At 36.5% G+C, this 17,539-nt stretch overlaps 1 protein-coding gene across 16 annotated transcripts in view; it reads left to right on the forward strand.

Moving 5' to 3' along the window:
• TMC1 (transmembrane channel like 1) overlaps positions 1–17,539 on the forward strand; it is a 397,188-nt gene that overhangs the window by 266,401 nt on the left and 113,248 nt on the right. For all 16 annotated transcript variants that reach the window (XR_014841737.1, XR_014841739.1, XR_014841738.1 and 13 more), the window contains 3 exons: positions 4,963–5,010; positions 8,823–8,988; positions 14,424–14,552. Coding sequence is in view for 10 of the 16 variants with exons in the window: in XM_021064852.2 (XP_020920511.1) it covers positions 4,963–5,010; positions 8,823–8,988; positions 14,424–14,552 (343 nt within the window). In the remaining 6 variants the exon portion in view is untranslated. The remainder of the gene's footprint in view (positions 1–4,962; positions 5,011–8,822; positions 8,989–14,423; positions 14,553–17,539) is intronic.

Consider the following 17,539-nt stretch of genomic DNA (forward strand, 5'->3'; position numbering starts at 1 on the left):
TAACCACAATGATTTAAAATAACTATTTCATATCTCCAAGATATTATAATGTTTGAAAAAATGACCAGCCTTTTGACATTTATTATAAAAGTTCCCATTAGGGTCTTCTTAAACATGTGCCTCATGGTTTTTTCATTGATCTTAAGGAAGATCTTATTTTTATAAGGTTTTTAATGGTATTAAGGAAAGGTGCTGGCACCTGCAGGAAGAATATCAGCCTAGGTCTGTCAAATTAAACCTTTTCTCCAGATACCTTTTGATATTTAAGTGTAACAGTCTCATTCTGTTATTCCTACTCCTGAGAATTTTTAAAATGTCTTATAGTTTGTAGCTTCTTTAAGATATCTGATTGATATGAGCTAAATAATTATTCTTTTTAATTCAGTGTCTTCCAAAATCTCAGGCTCAATTCTGTCATTTGAAGAACTAGAGATTGGTATAAACAAATGTCATGAGTATCTTCTTATCCTCACCTAAAAGTAACAAAAATAAAAGGAGCTGCTAAGTTAAACTGAAGCAAATTTAATGTCCTGGGTAGATATTTGAGAGGAAGAAAAATCACGTTCCATCATTTTTATTCAATTTCACAGACAGTAATTTCTGTTCCCTACTTAACATCACTAATAATAGTGTTATCATAAATGAATGTAAACCAAGTGCTGGGCCATTCTCTACAGGAGAACTGATACTTCCACATGGTTTGGTCACTCCACCTAGCCAAATTAAACTCCTGATCTTTAGACATTCCTACCTAAGCTATTATCCCTGGAGCATCCCATTTCCTATTCTTGAAATTCCACCCTCCCAGTTGCCCCAGCCGAAAAGCTTGGGATTGTCTTTGATTCTTCTCTTCCTCTCACATTCCACATGATACCACATGCTGATGACATGGTTCTTTGGCTAAGATTTGGAAATCTGCTTGTTATGGCATAGATTAAGATCTGTCTCAGGGCATTTTAGTCTGAAGTGAAAGGTACCTCTTTTTATGTATTTATTTTTTCTTAGGCAATACAATTAAAAGTTAATTAATGGGCAGTTTCTACTGTTTCACGAGCAAACATGAATGTCATTATATACACACAGTTTTGATAATGGCAGTGATTTTTCTTTAATATCAAAGTTCATTTACTTCCTCTTATTATATACAACTTTTCACATCATTTCTCATTTTTCCATTTTTAAAAGGTTATACTACATTTATAGTTATTATAAAATATTGGCTATATTCCCTGGAAACACACCCTATTTATAAGTAAGGAGCTGATACTGACATTTCCCCACATACAAAAAGAACCCTAAAAAGAAACACACTAGTACACTGCTAATAAGCATAATTAGTACATTGCTACTATAACCCAAGTAAACTGGATAAGATACTCATACCAAAGTTTGAATCTCATTGTTATACAATTGTTCTTTTGCATCAAATAGTGAGACTCCGTAAGAACAATGGTATTTTCTTCTATTGTCTATAAACTCCTACTCCAGAGGACTTTGTACTGTAGATCTTTATAAGTGCACAGTAAATGTTAATTGAATACATGAATTTTCAGTTTCCAAAGTAATGACCTGGTGCTACAATAATCCTTTTAAGAACTAAACGTGGGTCAGAGGAAAGGCATGCCATTCAGCTCTTCTGGCTACTTGGCCTCTCTGATCCTAAAAAGCCATAAAATATTTTCAGTGCTATAGATTGAAAAAGAAAGCCTGGAACAATATCCATTTTTCTGAACGAATCCAATGCCTCTGAAATGTGACATTTTGCTGTTGTTTCCTTTTACTGATTTTAATTAGTGGGTCTGTTTGCATGAAATGAGGATCTGGGTTGCCTAGGAGTTCATCTGCTCCTATTGCATATTCCTGTCCTAAATAAGCACACTTCAGTGCAGTTTTGCTTGCTGCCTTCAACATTTTGACAGGACCCCCTCCTCTCTTTCACTGTCCTCCCAGCACTTTCCAGAAGAGAGGTTATTTTTAAAGTGCATAATCAATAGACTTTGGGAAGCAGCCAGAACATGAGAGGGTCATATGATTGGGAGTGAGCTACTGGGGATTTCTGAGAAAAGGGATGGCAAGAGGCCATGCCAAAAATTGTCTGAGAAGGGGAAAACAGTCTGTAGCTCCCATTTAAGTATTCTTTTGCACAGGCTTTTGTCTGGGAGTGGCTTCTTAGCTTGGTTCTTCAGCATTGTTTTGAAATGGGCATTAACAGTTGCTTTTCATACCAAATAATGTTCTGTTGAAATCAACCTTCATCTGAGGCTCTTGGTGGAGTCTTCAATCTCCTGGTCATTGTGCTACTGTTTAGTTCTCGATGTTGATGACACCTTTGCTGAGGGTTTAAATTATTTTACAATAACTATAAAAACAACTGTTCCATGGCCCCTGACTCACTGCCAGACAAAGGAATGCTATTAAATAAAGAAGGCACCTACTGAAAATGTGCAGATGATCGTGCACGCAGGAGTATCACTGTTGGAAAGTCACCTCAAGAGGTGGGAAGGGGCTATTTCTGCAATATTCTCCATTACTTCACTCAAAAACCCTGGCTCTTTTTTGTTCTTTGCTTGTAACCACAGGGCTATCTCCTCTTATGGATTTTTATATTTTACTTAATGGCCATTTATAACTATATTTCTTGTACCTGAGGAGATGATCCATAACTCCAGTGCTGCTTTATCTCTCCCTTAGTTTTCAGAGGAAATTGATTTGTTGCTTATGTCCTTGTTTTGGGACATTTCATTCTGCTGATTTATTTAATTTATTATATGATCCTTCCTAAATATTTGCTCGTGTTTCTTTTCTTCTTCTTCTTCTTTTTTTTTTTTTTTTTTTTTTTTTTGTCCCAGGCTAGGGGTCAAATCAGAGCTACAGCAGTCAGGCTACAGCACAGCCACAGCAACGCCGGATCCGAGCCGCATCTGCGACCTACACCACAGCTCATGACAACGGCAGATCCTTAACCCACTGAGCAAGGCCAGGGATCAAACCTGAAACCTCATGGTTCCTAGCCGGATTCGTTTCCTCTGTGTCATGACGGAAACTCCTTGCTTGTGTTTTTATTCATTTAGTATTTTCCTCCATTTCATTATTTGACTTTATTTAATTATGACCGAGTTGTTTATTAGAAATCAGTATAGGATTTTGTGTTAGTTTTTGCTTTGGCTATGCATGGTGAAAAGGAGGCTGTGTATCAGCCTTTGTTCTTTGTCTTCAGCTGTTTCTATATTATACATACTGATCATACCTTGCTCCAAGGCTTATCTTATATTATTAAGATGCCTTCCTAAGTGACTTCTTTGACTGAAGGAATTTGGTGGTGGCATTAATTGCTAATAAAGACCATGACCTACTTTTGAATGTGAAATATCTTCTGAGGAGTATCTGCCTTCGCTATTGCAAACTCTCAGTAGTGACATAAAGACCTTTGTCCTATGCAGATCCAGCTTCAGCTGGTGACAGAAGGCATATGTCCATTCTGAACAAAGAAGACTTATTTTCACACTCCCTGGCTGACGTTGAGTGATAACATTTTTGCATATCTTAAACATTTTTATGCAGATGCTGTTTAAAGGCAAAAAGTGCTTTTACAATAATATTCTTTGTGAATGGAATTTAAACTTGGCATGCAGTGCCTTTTCAATATGCCTCTCAAGTTGTGAATAATAACTTTTGACAGTGCCGAGAAGAAATAAAACCAGAGGTTGTTTCCTCTGTTCACAACAACATTGCTTGTTATCTTTGCTTTTTTGGACTTATCCTCCTTAAAGAAAAATATGTAAATTAATATTTTAAGCAAGTTTCTAGATTGTGGTTTAAGGAAGTAGTCTAACTCTAATTTTTACTTTGTTTCTGGCTGACTTGACCTGTGATGAATGGACAGTAGTCAACAAGGGGAAAAAAATCTGCCAATTAATATATTTTCCTGTATCTTGTACAATTAAAATTGTATAAATACTTTATATAGTCTTTACAAAAATGGAACAAATCTAAATCAAGATGCTGAGGATGAGGGGAAGAATAAACAGAAGAAATGTTCTTTGTTTTGGAAAGAACTGTAAAATCACCTGTCTCCACATTGTCATAGTAAATCATATGGGAAAATACAGGCTATATCCATATAATACCTAAAGAAATAATTGAAATAGGCAATATCAGCTTTTAAGAATGTTTTGAAAGGTTCTTTGATACTGGAGAGCTAGTTAGAATGAGCTATTCTCTATTTTACTAAGTTAATTTGGTCATAATAACCAAATGGTTTGTGCATGTGGTTATAGCTTTGCTATAGCAATTCCGTTTATCATAGGATGAAATGACCCAACAAACCCCAAGTCTACTTATTGTGATACAGAATTTATTTTGGTTGAAGTTATCTTCAATTGAGCTGACAGACTTACAATTGATATGTTTGCAAATCCTTTAAGGTGATAAAGCAGAGAATCATTGCACAACACTGTATAGAATGCTGTAGCTCTATATCTTTAATTAACAATGCTTATTTTGACAAGTTTATTAAAAATTATTAACTGCACAAAAAACATAATGAAAATAACAAAAATGTGATGAAAAAACATGATGAAAAAAATGTGATAAAAAAATGTGATGAGGAATTCTCATTGTGTGGCTTGGTGGATACAAATCTGTCTAGAATCCGTGAGGATGCAGGTTTGATCCCTGGCCTTGCTCAGTGGGTTAAGGATCTGGCATTGATGTGATCTGAGGTGTAGGTCACAGATGCAGCTCTGATCTGGCATTGCTGTGGCTGTGGCGTGGGCCAGCAGCTACAAGTCCGATTCGACCCCTAGCCTGGGAACATCCATATGCCAAGGAAGCAGCCCTAAAAGACCAAAAAAAAAAAAAAAGGTGATGAAAAAACATGATGAAAATAACAACAGTAAAAACCAGTTATTAACAGTTGTACCATCATTTAAAGAGTTGTTATACTTTTTCTTTCTTTGACAGTGCAAATCCAAGTAGAAGAAAAAGAAGATGACACTGAGGAAAGTTCAAGTAAGTGGTAATGGACCCACTTGGGATATGTCTCATGGAATAACAGTGAATTCATAGGATTCATCCCCTTATCTTTTGGAATATGCTACCACATGTAAGCACAGGAGCGTGGGTGGATGACTTTAGATAATCTCACAAAAGAGATCAAGTCCATCAAATAAAATATCCACTTGAGGAGTTCCTGTCATGGTTCCATGGTTAGCAAATCTGACTAGGATCCATGAGGTTGCGTGTTTGATCCCCGGCTTTGCTCAGTGGGTTAAGAATCTGGCATTGCCATGAGCTGTGGTGTAGGTCACAGACTCGGCTTGGATCCTGTGTTGTTGTGGCTGTGGCATAGGCCGGTGGCTACAGCTCTGATTAGACCCCTAGCCTGGGAACCTCCATATGCCATGGGTGCAGCCCTAGAAAAGGCAAAAAGGCCACAAAAAACATAATACATACGCCTCGTGTATACATGAGAGATAGCCAGGAAAATTAAGAAATTCTGTGAAGTGACTTAAAATTTAGACATTTAAATACCATTTTAATAAGGAAAAGGGAGGGGGATGTAGGTCTAGGGAGAGAATAAATAATTTTTAGGAAAATAGATGGGAGTTATGATGGTTTGTGTGAAATATGTCAGAATGTGATGTTAACCTCTAGTCTCCTCTCCTGTCATAACAGTCAGTCTTCCTTGGGGATGAAACTCTCAGGGAGGGGATTTATGACAAATTGAGTTCCTTTTGGAGGCCTGTTCTTTATTATTATTATTATTATTATTATTTTATTTTATTTTATTCCTTTTTTGTCTTTTTGCCTTTTCTGGGGCCACTCCTGCAGCATATGGAGGTTCCCAGGCTAGGGGTCTAATCGGAGCTGTAGCTGCTGGCCTTCACCAGAGCCACAGCAACGTGGGATCCAAGCCAAGTCTTCGACCTACACCACAGCTCACGGCAACGCCGGATCCTTAACCCACTGAGCAAGGGCAGGTATCGAACCCTCAACCTCATGGTTCCTAGTCGGATTCGTTAACTACTGAGCCACAACAGGAACTCTGGAAGGCTTGGTCTTTTTTTTTCTTTTTTTTTTTTTTTTTTTTTTGCTATTTCTTGGGCCGCTCCCACGGCATATGGAGGTTCCCAGACTAGGGGTCTAATTGGAGCTGCAGCCACCGGCCTATGCCAGAGCCACAGCAACGCTGGATCCGAGCCGCATCTGCAACCTACACCACAGCTCACAGCAACGCTGAATCGTTAACCCACTGAGCAAGGGCAGGGACCGAACCCGCAACCTCATGGTTCCTAGTCGGATTCGTTAACCACTGCACCATGATGGGAACTCCAGGCTTGGTCTTTAGGTAGATAAGAGGAGTTCTTAGAAATTCTCTTCCTGCATTTACTTTTTTTCAAGTGTCTATAATTCAAAATAGTCAATATACCAAAGTGGCATATTTTGGGGTAGTATATTCAGAATTTCTTTTTGAGGTGGCATATTCTGCTACTGTTCAAAACTGAATGAGCCCATTCCAAAAGATAATATTGAATGCAAATCACATTTGGTAGGCAACTGTAAACCATTACTTTTTTAAAGATTTTGAATATTTGGAAACTAGTTAAAGCACTAAAGGATTTCTTTTTGTCCTAAGTGGTAAAAGATAAAGCTTATGATATACTTTTCATCTGTGGTAAAACTCTGCAAGTTTAATAATTTAGCCTTAGTACAAATTATACTACACTGCAGAGTACTACGTAGCTGCTTGACTTCTATAGTTATTTGTAGGTGAAACTGATTTTTAATCTCTATCAAGCTCTTATCCTTTCTATAATTAGTGACTAAAATGACTGATAATGGATGAGTACATTTTCAGAGTGCTAGAATGGGGTTCAAATAACATGACATTTGGGAGTTCCTGTGTGGCTTAGCAGGTTAAGTATCTGGCCTTGTTACTTCAGTGGCTTGGGTTGCTGCTGTGGCATGGGTTCATTTCCTGGCCCTATGCATACCATGGGTGTGGCCAAAAAAAACCCCAAACACGGCATTTGCCACAGTATTTAACAGATGGAAATTCATTTTTGGTTTTGATGACAGAGTATAATTTTCAAAACCTAAGTAGAAAAGTTATTTTCCTGTTTCACTTTGCTAGCCAAATTTTAGTAATGTAGGTAATATTTAGATCTTAGATATGAAATATCAATAAAAAAGTTTCAACAAGTATTATTAAAAGGTAATTTTCAAGAGAAGATAAAATAATGATACATAATAAGTAAAAATGAACATATTGAACAAATTAATAAGAAATCTAGTGTGGCGTTTACAACCAGTTACCAGTTCAAAGGAAAATCCAAACAGATATATTTATAGATCAGGAATGTTGAAATGATTGTGAAAATGGAGGCATGACTTTTTTGTGGGATATTTTTCTTTTTCTTTTTGGCTAAGCCCTCGGCATGCAGAAGTTCTTTGGCCAAGGATCAAACCAGAACCACAGCAGTGACAGCACTGAGTCCTTAACTGCTCAGGGAACTCCTCTTTTCCTATTTTTTTGAGGGGGGATTGTTTTTCCACAGAACAGAGTTTATCTGCATGTGTAAAAAGAATTATTTTGCATTGCTATCCAGTTTCCTATAATTTAGAGTGTTATAGAATAGCTTCAGTAGAATCAGAATCAGATAACACAGAGGGATGTGCTTCAGACAATTCATAGTTTTCCATTAAGACATAAATTTTTCCCTATTGTAGCTTCTATTTAAGAAGTTAGTGATGGCTGTGAATAATATTTATTTATTTTTAAATAATAATTAACTCTAAATATCAGAAAAGTTTAAAAAGTAACAAAAATCAATGGGAAGTAGGATTTTATATTATAAATGGTGAAGGAAGGAACTGAATTCTCTCTCTACTGGAAGATTGCTAAGAAGTTATGGACATATGAGTCATTAATTGTTAGTTGACAAATAAAATAAAATAATGTCATTTTCTCTGTTTTACATTAAATTTATACTTACAAATTTTCTATTTCTAATCATAAAGATAGAGTGATCAAGCTAAAGGTATTACTATCAGTTTCATTTAAGAAATAGAAAGAGGAGTTCCCATTGTGGCACAGTGGGATTGGCAGTGTCTCTGAAGCGCTAGGATGCAGGTTTGATCCATGGCCCAGCACAGTGAGTTAAAGATCTGGCATTGCCACAGCAGTGGCATAAGTTGCAATTGTGGCTCAGATCTGATCCCTGGTTGGAAAACTCCATATGCTGTGGGGCAGCCAAAAAAGAAGAGAAGAAAGAAAGAGATATTTAGGAAAAAGAAGAAAAATATTTGAAGTCAAGAATGAAAATAATTTGAATTAGAAGGAATGTCATGGCCTAAATTAATTCCCTCAAAATTATTCTGGTTTGTAGCATTCCTAGGTCATTCTTACCCTTTGTTTGAAGATAGAAGTAGTAGTAAACACATAGTGGTTAAATACTCAACTCTTATTTATCAAATTGGTTACCTCCAAACTTGGTTTCAGAGGACATGATAGGATATTAAACTCCATGTCATCTAGTTACCTAAGTAAATGAAGATCGGAATTCTGAGTGTTATAGAATTTGGGGATCTGCAGTCACATATTTGAGTAGATGAACCATAAGAAATGAGAATCTAGATAAGTGTATTTAAATGGAAGCCTATGAAATATATATAGCATGGTGCATCTACTTGTGATGTGGCAAATTGTTGGATTGTGGTCTTAGATGAGTGACAATAATAGTTAAAAAGTAAGAATACTTTTGGTAGCAGGAGAGTACTTTTCTGATATTGCTCACCAAAGCATTGACTGCTGTGTTTAGGTGGAGAAGAGGAGGAAAACAAACTACCTCGAAGAGAGAGTTTGAGACCAAAGAGGAAACGAACCAGAGATGTTATAAATGAGGATGACCCAGAACCTGAACCAGAGGATGAAGAAACAAGGAAGGCCAGAGAAAAAGAGAGAAGAAGGAGGTTAAGGAGAGGAGCGTAAGTTCTAATCTATAACTGAAATTGTTTCCCCTTCAAAAATGGCTGATGATGAAAGACCACTCCATTTAGGCACTCCTTGGCCTTAAAATTGGTAATTAAAACTACTTTCAGAAAAACAGGTTTAATCTGATGCTGCCTTTTTACTCCACTTATTTAAATGTATTTTAACATTAAAATTAAATTTTAAAATGAATATATATTAATATTGGACTTATGAGAAAGTCCCTTATGAAAGATCTATATTATCATAGGTCATTAACATTTTATAGTTATTTAAATATCTTAAATTTATCCAATTAAAGTGCAGCATTATTTTACTTTTTTTTTTTTTTTTTTTTTTTTTGTCTTTTGGCCTTTTCTAGGGCCGCTCCCTTGGCATATGGAGGTTCCCAGGCTAGGGGTCTAATTGGAGTTGTAGCCACTGGCCTACGCCAGAGCCACAGCAAGGTGGGATCCAAGCTGAGTCTTCGACCTACACCACAGCTTATGGCAACGCCGGATCCTTAACCCACTGAGCAAGGCCAGGGATCAAACCCGCAACCTCATGGTTCCCAGTCAGATTCGCTAACCACTGAGCCATGACGGGACCTCCTAAAGGGCATCATTATTAAAGTTAAGTGAAAAACTCCTAAGCAGTGAGCCCAAATCACTTATCTAACAGAGCCAGGTTGGCAAACTATGGTTAATTCCAACCCAAGGGGTAAGAATGGTTCTTACAGTTTTAATAAAACTGAAATAAAACAAAGAGGACCATGGGAAGAGTTGTGTGTAGCTCCCAAAAGTCTAAAATATTAACTATCTGTCCCTTTATAGAAAAAAAGGATTACCGGAGTTGTCATTTCCTTTTTAGTACAACCCTGAATCTCTTTCACTTCTACCAGGCCAACATTTTACTGAGTGCTGTCTTTCTGTGGAGTAAGAAATTAAATGCTGTTTAGGAAAAAAATCCAAGAAAATAATTTTCTGGTCTTTGCTTTCTGGAAATTTGCAGATGTCAGGCAGGTAGGAAAAGTGTGCATATAAAATATATTTACTAATAGAAAACCTAGACCGCTTCAAAAGGGTTTAAGAGAATATTTCCTCTGCCACCCTCACGTGGTAGGGCCATGGGACTCACCATGAGGTGATAGAAACTCCTCCAAAACAGTCCAAGGACTTTAAAAGACAAGGAACATTCTAAGATGTTGTTCCAAGATGACACATTGCAGTATTTATTCAATAACAGCTACTATTTTCTGTCTCATAAATAATTGTAATTAAACTATACAAACATTTTGTCATGTAGAGAAGCTTGCCATTAATAGACTATAGTTCCTTTGAAAGTAAAAGAGTAATCCCACCCATTTCTTCCTTTTATTTTTATTGATTTAAGTTTTTAAATCTCCTTCTTCCTCTTTCTCCTTCCCTTTCTTTTTCACCTTCTCCTTCCCAAGTGCCTCCTCTTTCTTCTACCTTTGAATACTTAGACATCACCTACCTATTATTTTGACTCTGGTATTTTTTTTTTTTTTTTTTTATCTTTTTGCCTTTTCTAGGGCTGCTTCCCATGGCATATGGAGGTTCCCAGGCTAGAGGTTGAATAGGAGCTGTAGCCACTGGCCTATGCAAGAGCCACAGCAATACGGGATCCAAGCCAAGTCTGCGACCTACACCACAGCTCACAGCAACGCCGGATCCTTAACCCACTGAGAAAGGCCAAGGATGGAACCCGCAACCTCATGGTTCCCAGTTGGATTCGTTAACCACTGCACCACGCTGGGAACTCCGACTCTGGTATTTTTTATACCTATCTTCTTTTCAAGTATTTCTGTACTTTTTTCCTTTCAAAAACAAAATAAAAATACCCTTTTAAGTTCCATGTCTTATTGTGATTGTTATTACTATTATTAATAATATTTTTCTACTGGTGAAACTTATGCTTTGTGACAGTGGTATTGATTAAGAAAACATCACCAATAGACATATGCATGATATAGGTTATGTTCCAGAATTTGCTTTTCCTTTCCACTTGTGCCTCAAAGATGTCCATTTTAGAAGGTGAGTTGGGTGGGAATTCCTCTGCTTTCTTGCTCTGCTTCAGGCCCACATGTCAGTGCTCAACCTCTAGAAATAGGACCATGTGAGTCAACTGGTTCTTGGCCCCTGTTTCCTGAGGCAGACCTGTCACTGTGACAGTATCTGTCCTTACCTGATCTCATTCTCATCCTTATTCTGAGAAGCCACAAGCACCCCTGCCTCCCACCTTCCCCAATCCTCCAAAGAGCCAGACTTGCTCAAAAGAACTTTAACTCTATAGGTATTGCAAATTATATTATTACGGCCACAATTTGTACAACTATTCTAAATAGTATCATAAATTGTTTGTGATGATTGATGGTTCTGACTTCTATCTCAGGGTTCACTTTCTATTGCTCATTTTGAAGATAAGCGCTTTTTTAAAATAGAAAATGTGTTGGCAAGTATATTTTGAGAAACATTGGTAGGCAAATCAGGGCATATTTATTTAGGTTAATTAATTCCTAGTCTTCTTTTATTTAAATGTTCAAGTGAAACACCTTAGGGAGTTTCCCTTGCTCTGACAAAACATTTGAAACCAACTAAATCCAAGGTTTTAATGTTAACTATCTTTGGAGATGGTTAAAAAATGCTGCCTTGTTTAGCATTTTAGAGTATTTATATTATTACAGGCTTTTCTTGACCCAGTTTTAAGTGAATAAGTAATATGTTCATAGCAGTAAGAAATTCAGCACATTATGCCTCTTTTTTTCTTAACAACTGTTGTTTAAATAAGTCAAACCTAAGATAGAAAGCCATTCTTGCACAAATTAGCCCTAAATTTTAGAAGATAAAGTATATCAGTACTGTATCTTTTTAATAGGATTTCTTTCAGTGCTCCTAGAAAAGCAGTTTCCCTGTAATGCAGTGATTTAATTATGCATTATTATATTTTAATTATGTAAAAATGTAACATTTTAATTACCTGCATATCTGAAGGTAACTTAGCCAACAACAGCTATACCTTGTAGCACAGCATGATCTTCCTGGAGAAATCAACAATTAACACAAAGACTTTCAAAATATTCCAGTGTGAGATCATTTAGTATAGGCATAAGTGTCTTTCCAGAGCATAATAATCTTGGAAGATATTGTTATATTTTAGTGTACTTGTTGATAATCCTGCCATCCAGAAAAGAATCCATATGTAAACATTTATTCAATAAATATTTACCCAGCTCCACTTCTGTGGAAGATAATTTGGTAATTTCCTTGGAAGATACGTACATGAATATGCAGTTGCCTACATTATCTAGAAGTCCATAATATAGGAAGGGAGAAGCCACTTAGACAAAAATTACTGTGACGTAAGACAGTGTAAATGTGCTGGAGAAGTACAAAGTGATTTAGAGACGTAGAGAAAACTATTCTCACAAAGATAATCAGAAAAGGGGTATTGAAGACATTTCATATGATTTTTGAAGAAATCATAGAATTGGATATGTTAAACATATAAAGTACTGGGTTTAAGATAGCAGGCAAGTACATTAGTGTTAGGAAGATTTTCAGTAAGTGGTTTCTAAAAAATGGCATGAAAAGAAATAAGCTTTAGTTACATGGTAAATTCAAACATCAAATAAATCATTCTTTCATTCTTTGCAAGTATTTTGTTATGGTTGTACAGCACCATAGTATTTTAGATAGTAATCATCAAATAATTAAAACAGAGACAACCTAACGACAATCAGAGTTGTATCTTAGTAGAGTGTACTTATTCAGTTCTGTTGAACTAGGATTACTATTCTAAGCTAAAGTCTGAATTGTCAGAAAAACCAAACTGTCAATGGCAAGTGTTCTTTTTAAAGGGTTAATATAAATTTTGGTTTCTGTAATCATTACCTGATTAAAAACTTGATTGTTGGGGAAAAAAAAGGAGATTGTGAAGTTATTTTGTAAGGTGGGCTGTAAAACCATGGGTATATCCTTCTATTACTCAGCTGAAATTTTCAAAAACAACTTTTGCCATAGTCCTACTGTGTGTGGTCATGAGTTTAGTGAACAACAAAATATGTTTCTGGTAAATACTGAATCAGATTATACTTTCTTAGTCAGGGTCTAATTAGGAGAATGAAACTTCAACAATTAATTGAAGAAAGAGTATTTAGTAAGAGGAATGTTTAGTAGGTATAAATAATTAACTAGCATACTGGAAAGGTGAAAAGAGATTATTCAGTATCATGGTGACAGCAACTATAGGAAGCAAATAGCACACCAGAGGCTGGAGGAACAGTGGAAAGAGGTTGAAATGAAAATTGAAGCATAAAGAACTGAAACCAGTATAGGAGAGCCATGCTCCAGTGGCGTTGGTGTCTGTGGGGAGAGTGATGAAGCTGGTTCTGCGAGTGTTGGAAAAATTGGCAAACTAGTTTTACCTGCAGCTGTAGGAGGGTCCTGCAGCTCCTGGGGTGAAGAAGCATTGCTAAAGGATAAACATCACCACAGGGAGCAAACAGGAAACCAAAAGAAAGACAAGTCCCTTCTTAGTGTATTCTGCTGGCAGTCAGAATATTGATTCGGATGACAAAGAAATGTGCCCTATGGAGGCATAGCCACAGCATCACAATATTAAGTATAGAAGGGTAAATTTTAAGGTAAGTGACAGCAGCTCCTAACTGAAACAATCTATTATCAAAAAAATTGAACTCTATAATAGGGCATTATATTCCTCAGTTTAAAATCATGTCATTCATGTTTTGATTTTGTTTTATTTGAGTTTTGGACCCTTTGGTATTTTTGCAATAGCAGGAACACAGAAAAGATATATCTCATTTGCTCAGTAAGAAACTAAATTCCTTTGAAGGCCCCTTCAAAGGATTCACTTCCACCAAATACACTTCAAGTTAAATTTTATCAATTGAAGTTTTGAGTTTAATTAACAGATTAAGTTACCTTTGAGGAATAGGATTTTCTGTTTTTTTCCTATTTCAATCCTTCTCTGGAGACAGAGCTAACAAAATTTTAAAGGTACTTCAAAGACTTGTTCACCTCTAATTTATTATCCTTGTTGAAACATAAAGTTTTCAAGTGAAATGTGGAATTCGTGGGGGAGGATGTATAAGGAAACAAAGAAAAGAAGAAAATACATTGAAAGATATGTAACAATTCTTTCCACAGATTTTCTAGTTCTGAGATTTTGAGACTGGGACATAAAACATTGTCAGAACTTTAGAAAGTAAACACTATTATCTAAATTTACAATAATTCCAGAAATGCTGCATCATTGTTCAGATCTAAACTCTAATGCTTATGGATCTCAGCATTCACTTTACCACCAAGTTGATATACATTGATTGACTGAGTATCTGATAGCATACTTTAAGTTTGGAAGTCGAGCACAAGTTAACTTTTTAAAGGAGGGTTTTGTTTTTGTTTTTAAGGGAAGAAGAAGAAGAAATCGATGAAGAGGAATTGGAAAGATTGAAGGCAGAGTTAGATGAAAAAAGACAAATGATTGCTACTGTCAAATGCAAGCCTTGGAAAATGGAGAAGAAAATTGAAGTTCTCAAGTATGATGTCATTTTTCACAATTAGAAACACTTTCTCTGATATTGATCTCCCAAATTCTCTGAGTGTTACCTATATATTATAGACAATACTATGTGTAATACATCAGATATATAAAATGCTCATTATATATAATGTTCATGGCTATATATACATATATAATATATCACATTTGTACATATATACATATACATGTATCACTAGAAAGGCTGGGCTAATAATTATAAAATAAAACAGCCATAATTAAATTAATTATTTGGAGTTCTTATAACCTCTGATCACCTTTAATCATTTGTTCCTTGAACTGAGAATTTCCTCAGTTTAATACTTTCATTACTGTCTCTGAAAGAGGTAATATGTTTGAATTTTACAAGTTTGTTGGATTGCACTCCCTTGTTTTTCTGCAGGGTTCCAGCCTCAAATGATATATTCACTTGACAGCTCTTATTAAAGCAGAGAGAGGATGCTAAGCCAACAGAACAGTAAATAAGATTCCAGTTAAGGATAATGTTAATAGCTATTCCCTGGTAGCATGTCAACAACCCGATTTCACTCTTAAGTGTTGATGCACTCAGAGACACATGGCTTTATTAATTCCTGATATGGAAAGTCAGATGATTATATCCCCCCTTTCTGGGGAATGGAAGTGGATTCACTTCTAAGGATCACACTGTGTTTCTTTGTCATGGTGGTTGGAAGAGGCAGGACATGAATAAAAGGGACCATGCCTGTGATAACAGGCATGTTTGCATCTCACAGTTGTGCTGCAGTTTGCATTTTTTTCCACAGAACCTTTTCTATAAATAGTGATAAATTTCCAAAACTATCCCTCCACAAGCCTTTTGAATTAATGATGTTAAATAGTATCATATATATATATATATAATAATGTTAAAATGAGTAAAGTGTTTTTGTCTATGATGATGAAAAAAGAGCTGAAGCAGCTCTCAGGAAAATGCATTACTAATCTTGACTCTGCAAAAGCTTGAGTGTTATTTAAAGGAATGGCTTAAACTTTTGAGTTCTCAGTTACTTGCTATCCAAAATGAAAGAAGATATTCCAGGTTATCCTGTGAGGTGGGGAGCTAGGCATTATTTATAACGGTATTGTTTTGTTTTGTGGAGTAAGATTTTCTAAGGTCCAAACAGTGGTCTTTCCAGCAAACTTTTGGAACACCGCAGAGCTGTAGGGTGGGGACTCCCCGTACATGTGCTTGTACGCCAGCCATAGGTTGAAGGCAAAGGCAAGCAGCATTCCTGGTCTCATGAAGCTGCTAACGTATGTGTGTGTGTGTGTGTGTTTGTATCTGTGTCTATTAAAATAATTTTCATTCAATGAAGTTATAATGATGCTACATGATGGGTTTTAAAGACACCTTTACTTGGCAAAATAGAAATTTGGCAACCTTATGTTGTTTCCTGAAGTTGAAAAATTACTGACCATGAAATCTCCAAACTGGGGAACTACAGGTAACTGTATATAGAAAGTTGTAAAATTGGAAAGTGATAATGTTGTGAAATTTCAATGCATGATGTGAAATTGAGTAAAAATGCCAAGAAATATATCCTCCCTTTCCACCTGCAGAAATACCCCTCACTCCTCCTTGCCTGTGTTTTCCATTTGGGCAGTGGGGAAGGGATTGGGCTTCAGACTTGAGTTTTAATCCAGATCTTCCATTTAATAGCTGTGAAAATTTGAATGAATTGTGTAGTCCTCTGACCTCAGGTTTCTTATAGAATTATACTAACTTACAAGGTCATTGAAATCATAAAGTAAGGTATTTCATATGAGACACTTATCAGGGTGCCAGAATATAGCAAAAGGCTGGGAAACACAACTTGTAGTTATTATTTCATCTCAGGACAAACTCAGTGTTGCCTGATTCCCTGGAATGTGACAGGAGACAGTGTAGCACCTGGCCGGGCTAAGTGTGAGACAGTTTTAGCCACAGGCAACATCATGAGCCTTGGGGTATAGTGGCACACTGGCATAGTAGTCTGGAAGTACAATTTATTTTAATGTTTCAACAAAGAAAATAGGGTATCTTGACAATTTGGCAGAGTTCAGGGTGAGCCATTTTCACATCTTCCAATACATACCCATGGGGTAATCTTGTGGCAGATTCCAGGTCCTAAGGCCTTAGGTTGGAGTCCAGGGATTTTTACATATGGGGAGAGATAAGGATTGGGATGGAAGGAAGAGTAATACCAGGCCCTGTTAATAGGGCAGAGCTTGAAGATGGGAAGTCCACAGCTGAATTTAGACTATAGGTGGTTTTTATTTGGCACACATGCTTTTTGTTTCTTTTTTACTTTTTTTTTTTTTTAATTGTGACTAAATATACCTAGCATAAAATTTACCACTATAACTATTTGGGGGTATATTCTTGTAATATTTTTTCTTTGTAGTAAAGTCAAATTTAAAAAAATGGGAGATTTCACATTTTAAAAACACAGATGTTCAGCTTCTCCTGGAGAAGTAGAAAATTTGGTCAACATTCCTACACAAAAATAACAGCTGGGGCCAAGCAATTACTGCCCCCTGCTAATAGGGCATTCATTCTTCAGTGTGGTGTGTATAGTTCCTGAACAGCCCACATCACTTGTTCATGTTCCTTGGATGGGCCTCGTGAGCATTCAAGTTTGCTGCCTCCTACTCATGCTGCTGGGGAACTAGTTAGGCATGTTACCAAGACAGTGATTCAGAATGTTGGAGTGAAAGCCAGCTCACATAGTTTAGGCCCAGAGAAGAAACAACTGTGACTTCTCACCTGTCAGCAACGCTCATTGTCTTGTGATGAATCTGCATAGCCAGAAATGGCTCCTGCTTTGTGGCTTTGCAGTGTTCTGTACAGCTGGTACCATTGGCCAGGGTTAGCCTAATTCTCTTGGATTCAGCCTCTGTGATGAAGTTGATGGTACTACAGTGCCTGACCTGTCTCCCTTTGTAGGTTTCTGAATGCTATATTGGGCTTCACCCCCATGATTT

Source organism: Sus scrofa, chromosome 1 (assembly GCF_054392235.1).
Source record: "Sus scrofa isolate SSC_HxYL_T2T_F1_AM1 chromosome 1, Sscrofa_HxYL_maternal_Yorkshire_Landrace_v2.0, whole genome shotgun sequence".
NCBI lineage: Eukaryota > Metazoa > Chordata > Mammalia > Artiodactyla > Suidae > Sus > Sus scrofa.